The following is a 22320-nucleotide window of genomic DNA, read 5'->3' as shown; positions in this document are numbered from 1 at the left end:
ACTTAATGCTGTCTGGAGTTAAATGTAAAAAAGTAAGTCTTTTTCTGCCCCCCTCCCCACACACACATTTTTTGCTTCTTCTTTCCCTGTTCTGCGTTTCTTTTTCTTTCCTTGCCCCATTCTGTCTTCTGTCCTCCTCCTCTTCTAGTCTTTATTCTGTGGAGTTGATGGGGAAGGCAGTAGATTTCATGAATAGGAGGCATAGATGACCTTGCGGAGATATGAACAATGCATTAAAGCTTTTCTGAATTTCTGCTGTCCCTGTAATGGAGATGTGTTAAAATTGGTGTGACACCAACTAATCCTACGTACAAAGATTAAAACAGAGTTGTTTTTTGCACTTCCAGAAATGATCGTTCTTTTATCTGCCCAGCTGAAGGCTGTGGGAAAAGTTTTTATGTCCTACAAAGGCTGAGAGTTCATATGCGTACTCACAATGGGGAGAAGCCGTTCGTATGCAGTGAGCTAGGCTGTGGCAAACAGTTCACAACAGCTGGAAATTTGAAGAATCATCAGAGGATCCACACTGGTAGGTTTACTACTACTAATCATTTCTATAGCGCTACTGGACGTATGCAGGGCTGTACACATTATATGCAGGTACTTTCTCTGTCCCTAGAGGGCTCACAATCTAAGTTTTTGTACCTGGGGCAATGGAGGGTTAAGTGACTTCCCTAAGGTCACAAGGAGCTGCAGTGGGAATTGAACCCAGGTTGCCAGGATGAAAGCCTGCACCTCTAACCATTAGGTGGCTACTCCACACAGGTTTACAGGTTACTAATATAAGCTCAGTTGCTTCTGTCTGTCCATTCTCTCCAATATGGTCTTTATTCTTACTCATCCTCTAGTTTTCAGAGGACAGCCATCATTCACACACTCTTTCCTTGTCCTTTCTACATAGTACTCTGATGAGTTGTCATGCACGATGTATGTCCTTATCCTTTCCAATAGAACAATCATGAACTGTGTTACTTCTATGTGCTATCCTATGTCTAAATCCTGAATTTTCAGTTTAAGCTAATTTTTTCTGAACAATTCTGGATTTTTAAAACTTCATAATTGTATGTTACCAATTTTCATCCTAATTTTAAACATCAGAGTTGTGCTCTTCAACCCCCACCCCCCTATATAGTTCCTAGTCCTTGTTTCCATTCCTGCCCTTCTCATGCCTCATAAAATCTAGGGCAGACATTCCCAACCCAGTCCTTGGAGCATACCTAGTCCCATCGGGTTTTTAGGATGCCCACAATAAATATGCATGAGATAGATTTGCATGCACTGTCTCCATTGCATGCAAATCTAGCTTATGAACATTCATTGTGGATATCCTGAAAACCTAATGAGACTAGGTGTGCCCTGAAGCCTGTGTTGGGAATGGCTGCTCTAGGGCAGTGTTTTTCAGGCATTTAAATTTCATGGAACATTTGCAGTTTTGCTCAATCTTGTGGCATACTAAATCAAAATTTTGTGCATTCCTACTCCTCGCTCTCATTCCCATCAACAGGAAGAGAGAAGAAGTTTTTACTTGTGTCTGCCTAATTCTTCTGACTTCAATCTGATGTCTGAACATGCAGGGCCAGTAGGGTCCTGTGAGATTACAAGATTCCACGCATTTAGTTGTCATATTGACGTTTGTAGAGGTAGGAACTACCTGCCACTGGACATAGGTAATGGTAAATTGGCCAGCTTTGTGGTGGGGCACTTTATTAATTAGTTAAGGTTTATTAGCTGCCTTAATGAAGAAATTCACCCAAGGTGGTGATACATCAGACACTTTCATTGCTGAGGATATGATATGAACTGAAACAAATCTCAGTGAACCTGGAAGACTTACTGAGCCAAATCGACAAGTTACAGAGTAGTAAATCACCTAGACTAGATGGTATACTCTTCATGGTACTGAAAGAACACAAGCATGAAATTACTGATCTGCTATTAGTGATCTGTAACCTGTCATTAAACTTGTCCGTAGTACCTGAAAGTTAGAGGGTGGCTAATATTACACCAAATTTTTTTTAAGGGTTCCAGCGGTGATCTGGGAAATTACAAACTGGTAACCCTGATATCAGTGCTAGGCAAAGTGATGATAACCATTATAAAAAATAAAATGATCAAATACATAGACAAACATAGTTTAATTGGACAGTCAACATGGGTTCAGCCAAAGGAAATCTTGTCTTACCAATTTGCTTCTTTTCTTTTAAGAAATGGATAAACATCAGCTGCTTGATGTAATGTAGCTAGATTTTCAGAAAACCTTTGACAAAGTCCCTCATGAGAGGCTGTTGTAAACATTAAAAAGCCAAGGGATAAGAGACATACATAGGCATATTTTCAAAGCACTTTGGGAGGCTAAGTTCCATAGGTTTCTATGGAACTTTGGGAGGCTAAGTGCTTTGAAAATGAGCTTGATAGTAACATAGTAGATGACGGCAGAAAAAGACCTGCACGGTCCATCCAGTCTGCCCAAGAAATGTGCCACTTTTTTGTGTATACCTTACCTTGATTTGTACTTGTCTTTTTCAGGGCACAGACTGTACAAGTCTGCCCAGCACTATCCCCGCCTCCCACCATTGGCTCTGGCACAGACCGTATAAGTCTGCCCGGCACTATCCCCGCCTCCCAACCACCAGCCCCGCCTCCCACTACCGACTCTGTTATCCAATCTTGGCTAAGCTCCTGAGGATCCATTTCTTCTGAACAGGATTCCTTTATGTTTATCCAATGCATGTTTGAATTCCGTTATCGTTTTCATCTCCACCACCTCCTGCGGGAGGGCATTCCAAGCATCCACCACTCTCTCCGTGAAAAAATACTTCCTGACATTTTTCTTGAGTCTGCCCCCCTTCAATCTCATTTCATGTCCTCTCGTTCTACCGCCTTCGTATCTCCGGAAAGGTTCGTTTGCGGATTAATACCTTTCAAATATTTGAACGTTCTGTTGTGGATTGGGGACTGGTTAATAGAAAACAGAGGGTATGGTTAAATGGCCATTTCTCTCAATGAAGGAAGGCTGTTTAATATATTTTTTAACATTTAACTAGGTCTTTATTAATGAAAATGCAGCACAATACAATATGATATCATGAACATTACAACAGCCAAAAGATCATATATACAACTAGGTCTACACATACCCAAAGAACACATCCTACTACTGGGCAAAATGGTAGAGACTATTATAAAGAACAAAATTACAGAGCATATTCAAAAGCATGGATTATTGAGACAAAGCCAACATGAATTTAGTGAAGGGAAATCTTGCCTCACCAATCTATTACATTTCTTTGAAGGGGTGAACAAATGTGGATAAAGATGAGCTGGTCGATATTGTATATCTGGATTTTCAAAAGGCATTTGACAAAGTACCTCATGAAAGACTCCAGAGGAAATTGGAGAGTCATGGGATAGGAGGTAGTGTCCTATTGTGGATTAAAAACTGGTTAAAAGATAGAAAACAGAGAGCAGGGTTAAATGGTCAGTATTCTCAATGGAGAAGGGTAGATAGTGAGGTTCACCAGGGGTCTGCGCTGGGACCACTGCTTTTTAACATATTTATAAATGATCTAGAGATGGTAGTAACTAGTGAGGTAATTAAATTTGCTGTAATTAAATTTGCTGATGACACAAAGTTATTCAAAGTTGTTAAATTGTGGGAGGATTGTGAAAAATTATAAGAGGATCTTACGAGACTGGGAGACTGGGCGTCTAAATGGCAGATGACGTTTAATGTAAGCAAGTGCAAAGTGATGCATGTGGGAAAGAGGAACCGGAATTATAGCTACGTAATGCAAGGTTCCACATTAGGAGTCACCGACCAGAAAAGGGATCTAGGTGTCATCTTTGATGATACATTGAAACCTTCTGCTCAGTGTGTGGCGGTGGCTAAGAAAGCAAATAGAATGTTAGGTATTATTAGGAAAGGAATGGAAAACAAAAGTGAGGATGTTATAATGCCTTTGTATTGCTCCATGGTGCGACCGCACCTCAAATATTGTGTGCAATTCTGGTCACATCTCAAAAAAGATATAGTGGAATTAGAAAAGGTACAGAGAAGGGTAACGAAAATGATAAAGGGGATGGGACGACTTCCCTATGAGGAAAAGCTGAAGCAGCTAGGGCTCTTCAGCTTGGAGAAAAGATGGCTGAGGGGAGATATGATAGAGGTCTATAAAATAATGAGTGGAGTTGAACAGGTAGATGTGAATCGCTTGTTTACTCTTTCCAAAAATGCTAGAACTAAGTGGCATGCAGTGGCATGAAGCTACATAGTAGTAAATTTAAAACGAATTGGAGAAAATATATCTTCACTCAATGTTTAATTAAATTGTGGAATTCGTTATCAGAGAATGTGGTAAAATCAGTTAGCTTAGCAGGGTTTAAAAAGGTTTAGATGGCTTCCTAAAGAAAAAGTCCACAGACCATTATTAAAATGGACTTGGGGAAAAGCCACTGCTTATTTCTGGGATAAGCAGCATAAAATGTATTGTACTGTTTTGGGATCTTGCCAGGTAGTTGTAACCTGGATTGGCCACTGTTGGAACCAGGATTCTGGGCTTGATAAATCTTTGGAGTGCAGCGTGGTTCCTGGACTGAAAATCTGAGTGGAACCGAGAGTATAAAAGTGTCCCCACAAACCCCTGGATCACTATTTTGGACCATTTGCCCATCCCCAGCTCGACTGGAGACTGATTGCAGATGTGAGTGTGTTGAGAACGGCCTAAATGAGCCGTGACTGTTCATGTGTACCCGGGTACAGAGCTAGAACTGGGTGAGACCTGGGTTATACCCACATACAGTGTCATGCTGTTGAGGGTGAGCCGGAGTAGTGAGCCCTTGGGCTGCTGCCAGAGACCGGCAACAGCCAGAGAACCTCCCAAACTGGAAGCGAGACTCGACCAGGTTTGGCTGGACAGCACTCTGAAGCAGACTTGGCCTGGCTGGACTGGAATCCAATGCTGGAACAGACTTGGCTTAGCTGGACTGGAACCCAAAGCTGGAACAGACTTGGCTTGGCTGGACAGGAACACAAGGCTGGAACAAACTTGGCTTGGCTGGACTGGAACCCAAGGCTGGAACAGACTTGGCTTGGCTGGACAGGAGCCCAAGGCTGGAACAGACTTGGCTTGGCTGGACAGGAGCCCAAGGCTGGAACAGACTTGGCTTGGCTGGACTGGAACCCAAGGCTGGAACAGACTTGGCTTGACTGGACTGGATTCAGGATTCCCAGACAAGGCAGACACAAGCAGGGTAGGGCAGAAGCAAGGACAGACAGGGTGATACAAGCAGGAAGGGAACTAAAGCCAAAGACACACAGGGCAGAGACAACAGTACGGAAGTTAGGACTGAAGACAAACAAGGCAGATACAAACAGTAAGGAACTGAAGCTAAAGACACACAAGATAAGCACTAGCAGAGCTAGAACTGCAACAAGCACTCACAGACGAAAGCACATCTGAAGACCTCTGTTGCAAAGGCAAGTCTGACAATTCTCAGGAGCTTAATAAAGGCAATTACAGATGAGGTCACAGGTGAGGCTTGGCAGCAGAAACACCAGGGCAAGGCTGGAGTGCTGGAACATCAGGACCGGAATGGAACCTAGAAGATGTCTGAGAAACAGGAAAAAACAGTCCACAATCAACCAGGGGGCCCGGTCACCCAGGGGCAAGCTGAGTGTAGGCATGGAATACAGTCATAATCGTGACATACAGGAGCTTAAATGGGCAGATACTTAAATACACCACCTTCTCTGTTTTACAATTAAAGAACTGTCTTAACTTGTGTCTCTCCCATGTTTGTGGATGTTCAAAATATTTAGCCTTGAACAATTATAGCTTGGGTAGTAACCCCCAAACAGCAACTAATAGCTAGTTGCTTATAAAAGGAGCTGAAATTTGAAAGATTGGATAGCACCCTCAGCATTGCCAGTGAATAATGAGAATTATTATTACAGCAGTCTTATAAACCGCAAAATACCAAAAGTTCACTGTGGGTAGCAACAGACAAAAACTGAACAAACATCAGGAATTACAATATTTTAAACCAAATATTACAATAATTTTCAAAAAATACACCGTTACCACAAATTGGTAAAATTTCTTAAAAAGAAATGTCTTAAGAGCTTTCCTAAACTGAAGATAACCACAAATACTTAAAAGAAAGTGGCTGAGAAAATAAAGGCTAAAGAGTTGGCGTTCCAGAAATATAGAAAATCTCAAGAAGAGGAACACTGGGAGGAATACCGGATGAAACTGAAAGAAGCCAAGAGAGAGGTACGTCTGGCGAAGGCGCAAGCGGAAGAACAAATGGCTAGAAATGTAAGGAGGGGCGACAAAAATTTCTTCAGGTATATTAGTGAAAGAAGAAGGACTAAAAAGGGAATTGTGAGACTAAAAGATACAGCGAACCGCTATGTAGATAATGATGAAGGAAAAGTCAATTTACTAAATAGATACTTTTGTTCGGTTTTCACTGAAGAAAATCCTGGAGAAGGACCGCGAGGGACTGGCAAAAGTATACCTGAGAATGGAATGGATATAGCACCGTTCACGGAAGAGAGTGTGTATCAACAACTTGGAAAGCTAAAGGTGGACAAAGCCATGGGACCAGACGGGATCCACCCCAGAATATTGAGGGAGCTCAGAGAGGTCCTGGCGGGTCCTCTTAAAGATTTGTTTAATAAATCCGTGGAGACTGGAGAGGTTCCGAGGGACTGGAGAACGGCGGAGGTGGTACCTCTTCACAAAAGTGGTGATAGGGAAGAAGCTGGAAACTACAGGCTGGTAAGCCTCACTTCGGTTATTGGAAAAGTAATGGAAGCCATGCTGAAGGAAAGGATAGTGAATTTCCTAGAAGCCAACAAGCTGCAAGATCCGAGACAACATGGTTTTACCAGAGGGAAATCGTGCCAAACGAATCTCATTGAATTCTTTGATTGGGTAACTGGAGAATTGAATCATCGACGTACTATAGACGTAATCTACTTAGATTTTAGCAAAGCTTTTGACACGGTTCCTCACAGGAGGCTCTTAAATAAACTAGATGGGCTGAAGATAGGTCCCGAAGTGGTGAACTGGATTAGGAACTGGTTGACGGACAGACGACAGAGGGTGGTGGTAAATGGAGTTCGCTCGGAGGAGGGAAAGGTGAGTAGCGGAGTGCCTCAAGGATCGGTGCTGGGGCCGATTCTGTTCAATATATTTGTGAGTGACATTGCCGAAGGGTTAGAAGGTAAAGTTTGCCTATTTGCAGATGATACTAAGATTTGCAACAGAGTGGACGCCCGGGAGGGAGTGGAAAGCATGAAAGGGATCTGAGGAAGCTAGAAGAATGGTCTGAGGTTTGGCAATTAAAATTCAATGCGAAGAAATGCAAAGTGATGCATTTAGGGAGTAGAAACGCACGAGAGACGTATGTGTTAGGCGGGGAGAGTGTGATAGGTTCTGAGGGGGAGAGGGATCTTGGGGTGATAGTATCCGAGGATCTGAAGGCGACGAAACAGTGTGACAAGGCGGTGGCCGTAGCGAGAAGGTTGCTAGGCTGTATAGAGAGAGGTGTGATCAGCAGAAGAAAGGAAGTGTTGATGCCCCTGTACAAGTCGTTGGTGAGGCCCCACCTGGAGTATTGTGTTCAGTTTTGGAGGCCGTACCTTGCGAAGGATGTTAAAAAAATGGAAGCGGTGCAAAGAAAAGCTACGAGAATGGTATGGATTTGCGTTCCAAGACATATGACCAAAGACTTGCTGACCTGAACATGTATACCCTGGAGGAAAGGAGGAACAGGGGTGATATGATACAGACGTTCAAATACTTGAAAGGTATTAATCCGCAAAAAAATCTTTTCCGGAGATGGGAAGGCGGTAGACCGAGAGGACATGAAATGAGATTGAAGGGGGGCAGACTCAAAAAAGATGTCAGGAAGTATTTTTTCACGGAGAGGGTGGTGGATGCTTGGAATGCCCTCCCGCGGGAGGTGGTGGAGATGAAAACGGTAACTGAATTCAAACATGCGTGGGATACGCATAAAGGAATCCTGTGCAGCAGGAATGGATCCTCAGAAGCTTAGCTGAAATTGGGTGGCGGAGCAGGTGGGGGGAAGAGGGGTTGGTGGTTGGGAGGCTAGGATAGGGGAGGGCAGACTTATACGGTCTGTACCAGAGCCGGTGATGGGAGACGGGACTGGTGGTTGGGAGGCGGGAAATACTGCTGGGCAGACTTATACGGTCTGTGCCCTGAAAAAGACAGGTACAAATTCAAGATATATCTTGGGCAGACTAGATGGACCATGCAGGTCTTTTTCTGCCATCATCTACTATTTTACTATGTAAGAGAATTCCAAAACTGCGCAGCCTGATAGGAAAAAGTAGATTGAAAAATCCTGGCAAAATGAGGGAAATTTTAGTAAACATTGATTTCTCGTAGATCTAGAAATAAAATCATTTAGAAAAACAAGATGAACACCTAAATAAGCAGGAGTCGATCCATACAATGCTTGACAGGTCAAAGCTGATACCTTAAAATGAAATCGTGACTCCAATGGTAACCAATGCAAATGGAATAAGAAAGGAGTAATATGATCATATTTGTCTGCTGCAAAAATAACTCTTGCTGCTGTTTTCTGTACTCATTGTAATTTGAACTTCAGCAACTTTATGCATCTAATGTAAAGTGATGTGGTAACCGTGTTAGTCCACTTTTAAAGGTAATAAATAGAAATAAATCAAAACATAGAAAAGAAAATAGGATGATGCCTTTTTTATTGGATTAACTGAATACATCTTTTGATTAACTTTCAAAGGTAACCCTTGTTCTTCATATCAAAAATAAGCAGATGTTGACAAATATCAGAATATAAAGTGAAATACAGAGGCATTCCAATGACAGTTTGACAGGAAAAGGGAAGGGTAGGTTAGGTGAGAAACAGGGAGAGCTGAGTGGATTAGAGACAGAGAGAAATGTATGGCAGGCAGTAGCGTAGCTACGTGGGACCTGAGCCCACCAAATTTTTCTCTGGGCCCCTGGTTTGGCTGACGGGGTTCCCCAGCCCCCGCTAGCTAAAGACTTTGTCCAGTGCTGGTCTCTGGTGCCACTGCATTGCCTGCCCTGCTCTCTCTTCCCCTTCACGTCCGGCACGCCCCGCCAGCCAAGGTATTTCCAGTGGCGGCGCTTCAGCTGGCGGGGGTTGGGGACCCCCACAAGCCAAGATGTACAGCGGCGGCAATGGGTGGGAGGCGGCGAGGCAGTGTGTGTGTGTGGGGGCGGCACACCAAATTGTGCTCTCCCACCTTGGGCTCTGGCCCCCTCCCACCTCGAAGTCTGGCTATGCCCCTGATGGCAGATAAGAGAGTGACAAAGCAGAATAGAAAACCCAGATCTTTAAGTTCTGTCTGGTGGGTGTCAAAATATTTCATCATTTTGACTTCAAAGGTCTTGTGTTCCTGGATTGTCTTAAACTTTCCTTTAGTGTTCTTAACATAAGATCATTGATGCAATGTTCTGTTTTGTAAAGTTCTGTCCCCACAGAGGTGGCATCCTGGTTAGCATTGGAGTGTTTAATATTGTGTCTGTGAAAATTGAGGCCATGACTTCTGCATCTGGCTTCTTTTACACTTTTTACATTGAATGATGTATACCACATTGGAGGATGAGCATGTGAATGATCCCCTTATTCTGAATGTTTTTCCCATGTGAGTGACTGTAGGATCCTGTGAAATGCGTTGGCACAGTTTGCAGCCGAGAATATTGCAGGGACGAGTGCCATTCTCTTCTTTCTAACTTCTATTGGGAGTTTGCTTTTCACTAATTTCTGTTTCAAATTAGGTGGCTGTCAGAAGGCCAGCACTGGTGGGACTGGGAATTTCTCTTTCAATACTTCATTCTCCTGGAGTAGTGGCTGTAGATCTTTTATGATTCTTCTCAATGTTTCTACTACTACTACTACTACTTAACATTTCTAAAGCACTACTAGGGTTACGCAGTGCTGTACAATTTAATATAGAAGGACAGTCCCTACTCAAAGAGCTTACAGTCTAAAGGACACGTGAACAGTCAGTCTGATAGGGGCAGTCAAATTGGGGCAGTCTGGATTTACTGAATGGTAAGAGTTAGGTGCCGAACGCAGCATTGAAGAGGTGGGCTTTAAGCAAAGACTTGAAGATGGGCAGGGAGGGGGCTTGGCGTAAGGGCTCGGGAAGGTTGTTCCAAGCATAGGGTGAGGCAAGGCAGAATGAGCGGAGCCTGGAGTTGGCGGTGGTGGAGAAGGGTAATGAGAGGAGGGATTTGTCCTGTGACGGAGGTTTCGGGCGGGAACGTAAGGGGAGATGAGGGTAGAGAGGTAGTGAGGGGCAGCAGACTGAGTGCATTTGTAGGTAAGAAGGAGAAGCTTGAACTGAATGCGGTATTTGATTGGAAGCCAGTGAAGTGACCTGAGGAGAGGGGTGATATGAGTATATCGGTTCTGGCGGAATATAAGATGTGCAGCAGAGTTCTGAACAGATTGAAGGGGGGATAGGTGGCTAAGTGTGAGGCCGGTGAGGAGTAAGTTGCAGTAGTCAAGGCAAGAGGTAACGAGAGCGTGGACGAGAGTTCGGGTGGTGTGTTCAGAGAGGAAAGGGCGAATTTTGCTGATGTTAAAGAGGAAGAAGCGACAGGTCTGGCTATATGCTGGATATGCGCAGAGAAGGAGAGGGAGGAGTCAAAGATGACTCCGAGGTTGCGGGCAGATGAGACGGGGAGGATGAGGGTGTTATCAACTGAGAAAGTGGAGGAAGAGGAGAAGTGGGTTTGGTGGAAAGGCGATGAGCTCGGTCTTGGACATGTTCAGTTCAGGTGGCGGTTGGACATCCAGGCAGCAATGTTGGATAAGCATGCTGATACCTTTGCCTGGGTCTCCGCGGTGATGTCTGGTGTGGAGAGATACAGCTGGGTGTCATCAGCATAGAGATGATACTGGAAACCATGAGATGAGATCAGTGAGCCTAGGGAAGAGGTGTAGATTGAGAAGAGAAGGGGTCCAAGGACAGATCCCTGGGGAACACCAACAGATAGCGGGATGGGGGTGGAGGAGGATCCATGAGAGTGGACTCTGAAGGTGTGGTGGGAGAGATAGGAGGAGAACCAGGAGAGGACAGAGCCCTGGAACCCAAATGAGGACAGTGTGGCAAGAAGTAAATCATGATTGACAGTGTCAAAAGCGGCAAATAGATCGAGGAGGATGAGGATGGAGTAGTGGCCTCTAAATTTGGCAAGGAACAGGTCATTACAGACTTGAGAGTGCTGTTTCTGTCGAGTGTAGAGGGCAAAAACCGGATTGAAGTGGATCGAGGATAGCATGAGAGGAGAGAAAATCAAGGCAGCGGCTGTGAACGGCGCGCTCAAGTATTTTGGAGAGGAAGGGTAGGAGGGGAGATGGGGTGGTAGTTGGAGGGACAGGTAGGGTCAATTGATGGTTTTTTGAGGAGAGGTTGTGACTACGGCGTGCTTGAAGGTGTCAGGGACAGTTGCAGTGGAGAGAGAGAGGTTCAGGATATGACAGATGGGCGGGGGTGACAGTATGAGAGATGATGTTAAGTAGGTTGGTGGGATGGGATCAGAAGAGCAGGTGGTGCATTTCGAGGAGGAAAGAAGGCGAGCGGTTTCCTCCTCGGTGATGTCGGGAAAGGAGGAGAAGGAGGCCTGGGTTGATTGGTTAAGGGGGAGAGGGTTGAAGGGTGAAGAGGAGGAGATGGCTTGGTAGTGAACTCAGGGTTGATCTTTTGCACCTTGTCGCGGAGTAATTGGCCAGTGATTGAGGAGAGAGCGAGGGGGGGTGGGAGCGGAGGGCACTTTAAGGAGGGAGTTAATGGTGGCGAAGAGATGGTGGGGGTTGGAGCTGAGGAGAATTGGTCAATTGGGTGTAATAATCCTGTTTGGCAAGGAACAGGGAGGAGTGGAAGGAGGATAGCATGAATTTGTAGTGAAGGAAATCTGAATGGTGTGGGATTTCCTCCAGAGGCGTTCAGCAGATCGGGCGCAGGAGCGAAGGTAACGGATGCAAGGGGTCAGCTATGGCTGGGGAATAGTATGCTTAGTGGGACGGGAGGTGGATGGTGCGAGGGTGTCCAGAGCAGAGGAGAGAGTGGCATTGTAAGCGGAGACAGCCTTGTCGACAGACTCGGAGGACATGATGGAGGGGAGGAGATTAGAAATACTAGAGAGTAGGGTGGGAGGGTCAATAGCCTGGAGATTCCTGGAGGTAGTGGTTAAAGTTGGATGGGGCTGAGGGGGGGTGAAGAAGTGTGAAGGTGATCAGGTGATGATCGAAGAGAGGAAGAGCTGAAGCGTGGAAATTGGAGGAGAGCCGGAAGAGGAGAGGACGAGGTCAAGACAATGGCCGTCTCGGTGAGTAGGGGTGGTGGAGCATAGCTGGAGGTTGAAGGAGGATGTTAGAGTGAGGAACTGAGAAGCGTGAGGGTCGGATTGGTACATCAATGTGTATGTTAAAGTCTCTCCGAGAATGAGGGACGGAGATGAGGGTTTGAGAAAAACAGAAAGCCAGGAAGGAAGAGAGTGATTTATTAGGGGGGCGGTAAATGACTGCCACTCTGAGTGGCAATGGGTAGAATAGCCGGATGGAGTGTGCTTCAAAGGATGAGAAGCAGTGAGACTGTGGTAGGAGGAGGGGTTGGAAACTACAGGAGGGCGAGAGTAGAAGCCCGACTCCTCCACCGCGGCCAGCTGGGCAGGGAGTGTGGGAGAAGAGAGAAACTCCATGGCAGAGGGCCGCTACTGAGGCAGAGTCATCAGGGGAGAGCCAGGTTTCAGTTAGGGCGAGCAGTTGAAGTAAACGAGAGATGAAGAGATCGTGGGTGAAGGGCAGTTCGTTGCAGACTGACTGGGCATTCCATAGGGCACATGAGAAGGGGAGGGAGGAGGGGGGGAGGGGAATAGAGACGAGTTTGGAGACATCACGGAATCGTTTGCATGGATAGGAGGAGGACAGGTGAGGGGGGCCTGGATTAGGATTAATGTCTCCCGCGGATAGCAAGATGAGGAGCAAGAGAGTGCGGAGGAGGGTGGGGGAGGTCAGGCGACGAAGACTGAATGCGCTTAGGAGGAATGGTGATGGGTTAATGGCAGGAAGGAAGTGTTGAAGGTTAAGAGCTAGGAAGGAGGAGGGGGACAAGAGAGATGGTGAGGTGGTGAGGAATGGGGGTGAATAGGGTATTGCCATAGCGAGCAGGACAGGAGGGGACATGGGTCGGCAATGATTTCCAGCGGTAGACAGCAGTAGGGGGAGGGGAAAAAGATTAGGAAGGGACAGGGCAAGGAAGAGAATGTGGACAGGGGCCATAAGTAGTGATTGAGGTGTAACAGGTGTATGTGTAGTGACTGGGGTGTGAGGCAGATAGAGCAGAAAAGCTGGATTGGAGGCTTGGAATTGATGGACTGGAGAGCAAGTAAGTCAATGGCTGACAAGCTAGCAGGCAGGCTGGAACAAGCTGGTGCAGATGGACAGAAACGAGCAGGGAGAATTGATGCAATTGATGGACTGGAGAGCAAGTAAGTCAATGGCTGACAAGCTAGCAGGCGGGCTGGAACAAGCTGGTGCAGATGGACAGGAACGAATAGGGAGAAGCTGGATCAGGCGGGCCGGGAACAAGCTGGATCAGGCGGGCTGCAACAACTGGAGCGGAGGGATTGGAACAAGCTGGTGCAGATGGACAGGAACGAGTAAGGAGAAGCTGGGAGAAAGCTGGATCCGACGGACTGAGGCAAGCTGGAGCAGGCGGGTTGGAAGAAGCTGGAGCAGATGGCTGGCACAAACAGGGAGGAGCTGGATCAGGCGGACTGGAACAGGCTGGTGCAGATGGACTGGGACGAGCTGGATGAGGTGGATCAGGCGGGCTGGAATAAGCTGGAGTAGATGGTTGGAACAAGCAGGGAGAAGCTGGATCCGACGGACTGTGGCAAGCTGGAGCAGGTAGCTGGAACAAGCAGGGAGAGGCTGGAGCAGGTAGCTGGAACATGCAGGGAGAGGCCGGACGAGCTGGATCAGGCGGGCTGGAGCAAGCTGGGGCAGATGGCTGGAACAAGCAGGGAGAATCTGGATCCGACGGACTGGGACAAGCTGGAACAGGTAGTTGGAACATGCAGGAAGAGGCTGGATCCGGCGGGCTGGATGGGCTGGCTGGAACAGCAGGGAGGTATTGGGTCAGGTGGCCAGGAACACTCCGAACAGATGTACCGGAACAGGCAGGTGGGTTGGAACAGGCCGATGGATCAGAGCAGGCAGGGAAAAGTTGGGCCTGCAGACTGAAACAAGCTGGGTCTGCAGACTGGAACAAGCTTGGGCCGGTGGACACTGCTTCTGTCGGCCCGACGCAAAGGGCGCTGAACGCAGCCAGACGCAGGCCGGGGCTGATGGACTCTAGATTGTATGTCAGTACAAGAGGGATTCTCTCTGTGACTTTCTTTTCTTTTCTACTGCAGTAGGTTTTCTCTAGGTATTTTAAGGGAAGGACCAATATCCTTGGAGATTATTTTGGGTTTTTAGTCTTTTTGTTTGAAGGAATTAGTCAGGATTTTGAGGTGTTTATCTCTGATGGATGCAACTATCTCCACAATTCCAGCTTCCACCCTTAACATACAAAACATTCATTATATACAGCCAAGCCACATGATACCACTGTATCAGCTCTGACCCAAGAGACAGAGATAACACCTCAAAATCCTGACTGATTCCTTCAAACAAAAAAGCTTACACCCCAAACTAATCTCCAAGTGTAAAGAAGAGTGCTATATTGAAGAAACAAGCCAGATGCTAAAGACACGGCTTCAGTTTACACAGACACAATATTAAACAGTTCAATGCCACCAGGATGTCACCTCTGTGGGACCAGGGCCGTGCCTAGATCTCCGGCGCCCCCCCCCCCCCCCCCGTTGGCACCGTGCCGCTCCCCCCCCCCCCCCCCCCGAAAAACGATCGCTACACTGCCCGCCCTCTTCTCCCCAGATCCTATTCCTTTTTTTTTGTTTTGTTTAAATTTTACCTTCTGTCCGGCGGCAGCGTAGCGTCAGTGAGAAGGAGGCGGCGCTCCCCGCCCCGACGTGTCTACTAGTCTTCTTCCCTTCGCTAAGTGTCCCGCCTTCTTCTGACGTCATTTCTGACATCAGAAGAAGGCGGAACACAGCGAAAGGAAGACTAGTAGACACGTCGGGGCGGGGAGCGCCGCCTCCTTCTCACTGACGCTACGCCGCCGGACAGAGGTAAATTTAAACAAAAAAAAAGGAAAAGAATCTGGGAGAAGAGGGCGAGGTAAGCATGGTGCGGCGGGGCGCCCCCACCCAGAGGATGGCTCCCTCCTGCCATGCTTACCTCGCTTACCGTGTTGGCACGGCCCTGTGTGGGACAGCAGTTTACAAAACCAGAACATTGCATCAATGATCTTATGGTCATTGAATACTAAAAGGAAATTTTAAGACAATCCAGGAACATAAGACCTTTGAAGTCAAATGATGAAATATTTTGACACCCACAGACAGGACTTAACAAAGATCTGGGCTTTCTATCCCACTATAAACCATAAAATTCTACTGCTTTGTCACTCTAATATCTGCCATACATTTCTCTCTCTCTCTAATCCACCAGATCTCCCTGTTTCTCACCTAACCCACGCCTCCCTTTTCCTGTGAGACTATCATTGGAATGCCTCTGTGTTTCACTTTATATTCTGATACTTGTCAACATTTGCTTATTTTCAATATGAAGAAGAAGGGCTACCTTCAAAAGCTAATCACTACTACTACTACTACCAGCAAGCCAAGGTATTTTCAGTGGCGGCCCTTCAGCTGGCGGGGGTTGGGGACCCCCACAAGCCAAGATGGAGGAGTGGCCTAATGATTAGGATGGTGGACTTTGGTCCTGGGAAACTGAGGAACTGAGTTCGATTCCCACTTCAGGCACAGGCAGCTACTTGGACTCTGGGCAAGTCACTTAACCCTCCATTGCCCCAGGTACAAATAAGTACCTGTATACAATATGCAAGCCGCATTGAGCCTGCCATGAGTGGGAAAAGCGCGGGGTACAAATGTAACAAAAACAAATAAAATTACTTAACATTTCTAAAGCGCTACTAGGGTTACGCAGCGCTGTACAATTTAACAAAGAAGGACATTCCCTGCTCAAAGGAGCTTACAATCTAAAGGACGAAATGTCAAGTTGGGGCAGTCAAAAGAATGTATTAAGTTAGTAAAAAAAAAAATGGTATAATTTATTTTCTTTCCTATGTTTTGATTTATTTCTGTTTATTGCATCTAATATAAATGTTATGTTATACAAGCTTATTGTCCACAAATACCAGTATATACTGTAGTTCATTGTGGATTACATATCATGGAACAAAGAACTAAGATGTAACCTCAGGAGTAACATTGTTATTTTGGATCAAATTATCATAATCAATTAAAACAGGTTATAAAGATAACTAATTATACTAAGTATTCTTGGAACAAAGTGGTTTTAAGTACTTTGCAAAACAACTGATAGTTTCTGAGCATGTGCATTTCCAAAGGTAAAGAATTCCACAGAATAATGTAATCAAATAGTGGAGAGAGGTGGTTAACACATTTTCTTAAATCGTATTAAATGCACCAAATGGAACTTTAGTAACAAACGGTCACAAGTGATCATATTGGTAGTGAGCTGCTGTTAAAAGCTGCACAAGGTCAGTTTACAATAGTCCAGTTTTGAAAGTGTCAAAACCTGAACCGGCAATCTAAGACAGACAATCAAAAACTTTCTGAATAATTCTTAATTTCTTTAATAACAGAAAAGAATCTCTTACCACCTTATGAACCTGAGTTCCTAAAGATGATTGGTGCTCCTCCTTTGATAATCATCGTCCTTTTTAATTACTGCTTGCATTACAGGTACCTTTAGTCCACTTATTTTCCTTCTGGTATAGAAAAGCAAGGTTTATAAAAACTTCATAGCCACTTTAGGCTAATTCTCTACTAAATTAATATGTCAGCAAGTAAAGTTTCATATAACCTCATCAATATCGTCTGCATTGGTCATAAAATGCGGAGTCCCCCAAGGATCGCATCTATCCCTGATCCTATTCAACCTTATGATGATCCCTCTGGCTGAATCTCTATCCAAGTCTGGCTTAAGCCCCTTCATCTATGCAGATGACGTCACCATATTCATCCCTTTCCAATCCAACCTAGCAGAAATCACGGATAAAATAATCACTGGCATGAACATCCTAGCCTCCTGGGCTAATGCTTTCAAGATGAAATTGAACAAGAAAAAAACTCAATGCTTGATCCTTTCATCACAACACTCCACTTGCTCCAACCACCCTGACACCCAGACGTACAATCCCAATATCCGATAACTAAAGATCTTAGGAGTAACTCTAGACAACCACCTAACTTTAGAAACTCATGCAAAAACCATGCAAAAGATGTTCAACATGATGTGGGTATTGAAAAGAGCAAAACCATTCCTCCACAAAAAACTTTCCGCAATCTGTTACAATCCTCAGTACTCACCCATCGCCGACTACTGAACAGCATATTCATCACCTGCAAAGGCCAAATCCTGAAAAAACTCCACAACCGCCCAAAACACAGCAGCAGACTCATTTTTGGCAAATCACGATTTGAAAGCGCTACCACCACTCCATGAAAAACTCCACTGGCTCCCCATCAAATGAACGAATAAACTTCAAAGTCCACACACTGATCCACAAGAGCCTCCACGGAAAATCCCCAAGTTACATGACCAATTTGATCGATCTCCCAGCCAGGAACGGGTCCAAATCTTCTCGAACATATCTCAATCTTCACCTTCCCAACTGCAAAGGTCTCAAATACAAACCGACTACGCATCCAACTTCTCTGTTAAAGGCAGCCAACTCTGGAACACCATACCAAGACACATCCGAACAACCACTGAACACCTACCTTTCCGAAAGTTGTTGAAAACTTACCTCTTCAACAAGCCTATCCAAATGACCCAACTTAATTCACAAACTACTCCTCTCCACCATATTACCAATACCTTAATCCCTCCCACCCACACCCCTTCCTATTGTCCTACTTCAAAACGATTGGTGCTATCTCTGTGATACTTGGTTATCAAACATTGTAAGCCACACTGAACCTGCTATCGAGCGGGAAAGAGCGGGTATAAATGCTACAAATAAATAAATAATTGACTATCCACCTCAATGGCCAGAATTCTGGAAGAGACATCCAGTTTTATCAGAAGATTATTAACTTGTAACATCATATTGTTCAGAGGTAATGGTGGACCTACCATAAAAACTTTGTTTTTTCTTTCATTAAGCTTCTATTTATATGCAGAAACCCATGACTCGACTAAATCTAGTTTTTAATGATTGGACATCTACGTTTTCTGATATAACTTTCTGTGTACAAAGTATTGAACACTGGATATGAGTAACCAATTGAAGTTAAATCCTGAAAAAACTAAGGGCCCTGTTTACTAAGGGTCTTTAGTGTTTAGCAAGTGCAAAAATGTTAGCGTACCCTTAGCATAGCAGTAAACAGGACCTTAAATTTCTGTTTTTGGATCCATTGAATTCCATAGAATTATCACAACATTTCTCTATTGGTAACAATATTTTTTTCTTTTGAGTCCTGTTCAAGAATTTAGCTGTTGAGGTGGACAGTTTTTTGACTTTCTCTACTCAGGTTAAATTGGTGGTTATGAAGTCCTTTTATATGTTGAAGTGAGATCGATTCAAAAGTATTTTGAAAGAGAGAAATTTAGATTGCTGGTGCAGGTGTCAGTATTGTCCAGACTTGACTATTCTAATGCTATTTATATTGGCTGATCATTAACTTTGATAAAAGGTCTGCAACTTGTTCAGAATACATCTGCTAGGTTAATATTTTTGACTACAAGCATCTTTGTTGTTGAAAGAACTTCATTGGTTGCCTGTACAAGTAAGAGTATGGTTTTAAACTTTGTACTCTAGCCTATAAAATCATGTATGAAAATGCCCCGTTATATTTGACCTGATTGGGTAATATTTCTTTCAAATACAATTATTAGCAGAACTCGCAATCAAATGCTACTCAGTTTTCCTTTAGTAAGCAAGTTAAACGAGCGGCGAGTGTTTGACTGTTCGATACATTATCAGATAGTGTTGGTGTACAATTCGTTACCAATACAGATCCGTGTTCTACTCATTATTTTTTGAAAGGAATTAAAGCTTATTCTTTCACAAATACCTTTCATAATGTAATTTATTATTACAATTACTGTATTCTCTGTATTTTTATATCTTTTGTAAATTCCCGGATTATTTGTCCGGTTACCTTGTTATTGTAATCCACACTGAAGTATTTTTGGTATTCGGAATAGAAGAGCTGTGTAGCGTAGCATAGCATAGCAACCACAAAGAGTAGATTCATGTCCTGTTGTGAAGGGTGTCCTAAAAAGGCTTCAAACAGCCCAAAATACTGCAGCTAGGCTTGTCCTCAAGGTATCACATTTTGATAGAGCCACCTCATTATTATGCAGGCTGCACAGGTTGCCCATTAAAGCCAGGATTATTTTTAAATTGTGTTTTTGTCTTTCAGATATTATTGACATGACACTGGATCTATGCAGCCCTTACTAGCTATTCCCTTACGCGATATAACCTCTGGTTCTAGGAACTACCTTAGACTTCATCTTCCAGATTGCAAGAGAGTGGATTATAAGTCAATTCACTTTCCTGACTTTAGATACCAAGGTGCTAAGTGGTGGAATTCACTGCCATTGGCAGTCCAGGGTCAGCTTGATTACTTGGTATTTTGCAAAGACTGAAACACTCCTCTTTGAGAGGTTTCTTTCCCATTGATGGAGTATCTTAAATTGCAACTGGCCATCAGTGGTCTATATTTGATATTTTGTTTATGGCTTTGTAAGCCTTGTCTGTTGTTTATTTACGTTAGCCACATGAACTCGAGTATATTCAGGATAATGTGGGGTATAAATGTCAAAATAAATAAATGTTGCCAATAGTGAAAGACAGTACCATAGTAATTTCATCTGCATATATAAAGAATTGGATCTTTGAGTTCTCTAGACTTTTTGCTAATTATTGCATTGAAATATTAAACAGCATAGGGGACAATGGGGAGCCCTGAGGGACTCCACAGTAGCTCAGACCGAGGGCCTGTGCTTGCATTCGGAAAGGCTCCTGCTCATGTGTGGTGGGACGCGGCAGAACTTTCCTAAGCTATGCGTGCTAGGTAGCGTCTCCACCAGGTTCTGTCAATGATGTCCTATCTGTTTGCAAGGCCTACCCTACCCGGCTCTACTTAAATGCCTCAACTCTGCAATGCATCATTACCTTACATCGCATTGGACATTATATATTCCTTTATTTCCTTGTCCCTTTTTGTACCTGTTTAAACCTTACCTAACCCTATTTAAATTGTATTTGTTTAACATCTACCAGAATTGGCAATCACCTTTATGGTATTATGTAAGCCACATTGAGCCTGCTAATGGATGGGAAAATGTGGGATATAAATGTTACAAATAAATAATAAATGTCAACCACATGTAAATACTGGGCCTGCTTTCCTTGGAGAACACCTGCTACAGGTGAGTAACTCACTTTATAGCTATAAGAAAGGGTAGTAGTTTTTTATCCTATAGGAATATCATTGTAGAGTTCTATGAAAGTGCTATATTATAGTAAGAATCTCACTGTACAGGTGTATAAAATTGCTGTGGAGTATTACCACAGAAAGCGCATAAGTCCATTGTCTAAAAGAGCTGTAGGATAATAGTAACTTATTTTTTTTGTTGTTAACATTGAAATTCTCTTCTTTAGGTGAAAAAACCCTTTCTGTGCGAGGTGAAGGGTTGTGGTCGTTCCTTTGCTGAATACTCCAGTCTTCGGAAACATCTGGTCATTCATTCAAGGTAATCGTTGGGTAATTTTTTTTTTTTTTTGTGTTACATTTGTACCCCGCGCTTCCCACTCATGGCAGGCTCATGCGGCTTACATGGAGCAATGGAGGGTTTAAGTGACTTGCCCAGAGTCACAAGGAGCTGCCTGTGCCTGAAGTGGGAATCGAACTCAGTTCCTCAGTTCCCCAGGACCAAAGTCCACCACCTAACCACTAGGCCACTCCTCCACTCCTCACAGATGTAATGTGTTATTCTCTCAGGTTAGATAATTTTGGATCACTTCTAAACCTAGCCTGCTGGGCTTGGCATTGTAATCAGGATAAGTCATCTGTTTTGAATGTAACTGCATATAAGATTTAAAAGCACAGTGATTGTGGCCTGTGGTATGATCACCTTTAGATCAAGGTTATAGTTCTGCACACTGGAGATAAACTGGTAAAGTATTTAACTTTCTATAATGTTCTCCCACCAGTTTGAACCATAGGTTAATTGTCACCATCTCAATGACAGGAGCTCTTACTTCTCAAAAGATTTCAGCCAGGTATACTGCCTTGTAACCCATTATTTTTTATTCCCCCAGTAGTTTATCAGCCTTTGCAAATTTGAAATGCAGTATGTATGTCCTCTATACAGTGTGTGCTATCCTGAATTTTTTTTAAGTGTGTCGTTATGATGTTTCTTATCCAGACAAGCTTATTCTATTTTAATTCTTTCCTCTCTTGTCCTGATTCCTTTCCTTCCTCCTACAACTTTCATCCACTACATCATTAGCTTATCTGTACTATTTTCTTAACCATCTCATGTTTACAACTCTTCCTTCCATATCATCAAGCTGATCCATCCATAGACTGTGGGTTGTGTCCATCTACCAGCAGGGGGAGATAGAGAGCAACTTTTGCCTCCCTAGATGTGGTCATGTGCTGCCGGAAACTCCCCAGTATGTTCTCTATCTCAGCAGGTGGTGGTCGCACACAGCAGCAGCTCTGGCTAGGCCTCCAAGCCTAATTTTTAGGGTTTTGTTGAGTGCCTGGGGTTGAGGGCTCTTTGAGCAAGTGCAACCTGGTGGTGGCCAGGTCCCCTTTCTCTTTTCTCCCCCCTCCCGCTGGCTCCGTTAAAAAAAAAAAAAAACCAAAAAAAAAAAATTTTGAACGTCCTTAAAGGCGTTTATTTCGACGTTATTTAAACGTTATTGCAGCTACTCACTGGGACACCAGGTCGTTACAGCTCGGAGCGGAAAGCAGGTAATTTTTACCTTTTTATAGCGGGCAGGGGGTTCCCCGATTGATCTCCACGTGGCATATGGCGTCGGAGGGCGAGGGCGCAAAGAGTTCGCTCCCCGGATCGCTTTGGCGCTTCTAGAGGGGATGCGGGGGTCTTAAAGTCTGATTCGCCTTTGTT

The 22320-nt window shown here is 44.4% G+C and overlaps 1 protein-coding gene across 1 annotated transcript in view; it reads left to right on the top strand.

The window, feature by feature from the left end:
* The window catches only part of ZNF410 (zinc finger protein 410), a 225783-nt gene that overhangs the window by 116531 nt on the left and 86932 nt on the right, over positions 1-22320 (top strand). Inside the window, exons 6-7 of the mRNA XM_030214204.1 lie at positions 348-530; positions 20845-20931. Of these exons, the coding sequence (XP_030070064.1) occupies positions 348-530; positions 20845-20931 (270 nt within the window). The remainder of the gene's footprint in view (positions 1-347; positions 531-20844; positions 20932-22320) is intronic.

This window comes from Microcaecilia unicolor, chromosome 9, assembly GCF_901765095.1.
Source record: "Microcaecilia unicolor chromosome 9, aMicUni1.1, whole genome shotgun sequence".
Classification (NCBI taxonomy): domain Eukaryota; kingdom Metazoa; phylum Chordata; class Amphibia; order Gymnophiona; family Siphonopidae; genus Microcaecilia; species Microcaecilia unicolor.
The sequence above is the reverse complement of the archived record's forward strand: the minus strand, read 5'-3'. Positions and strand labels throughout refer to the sequence as shown.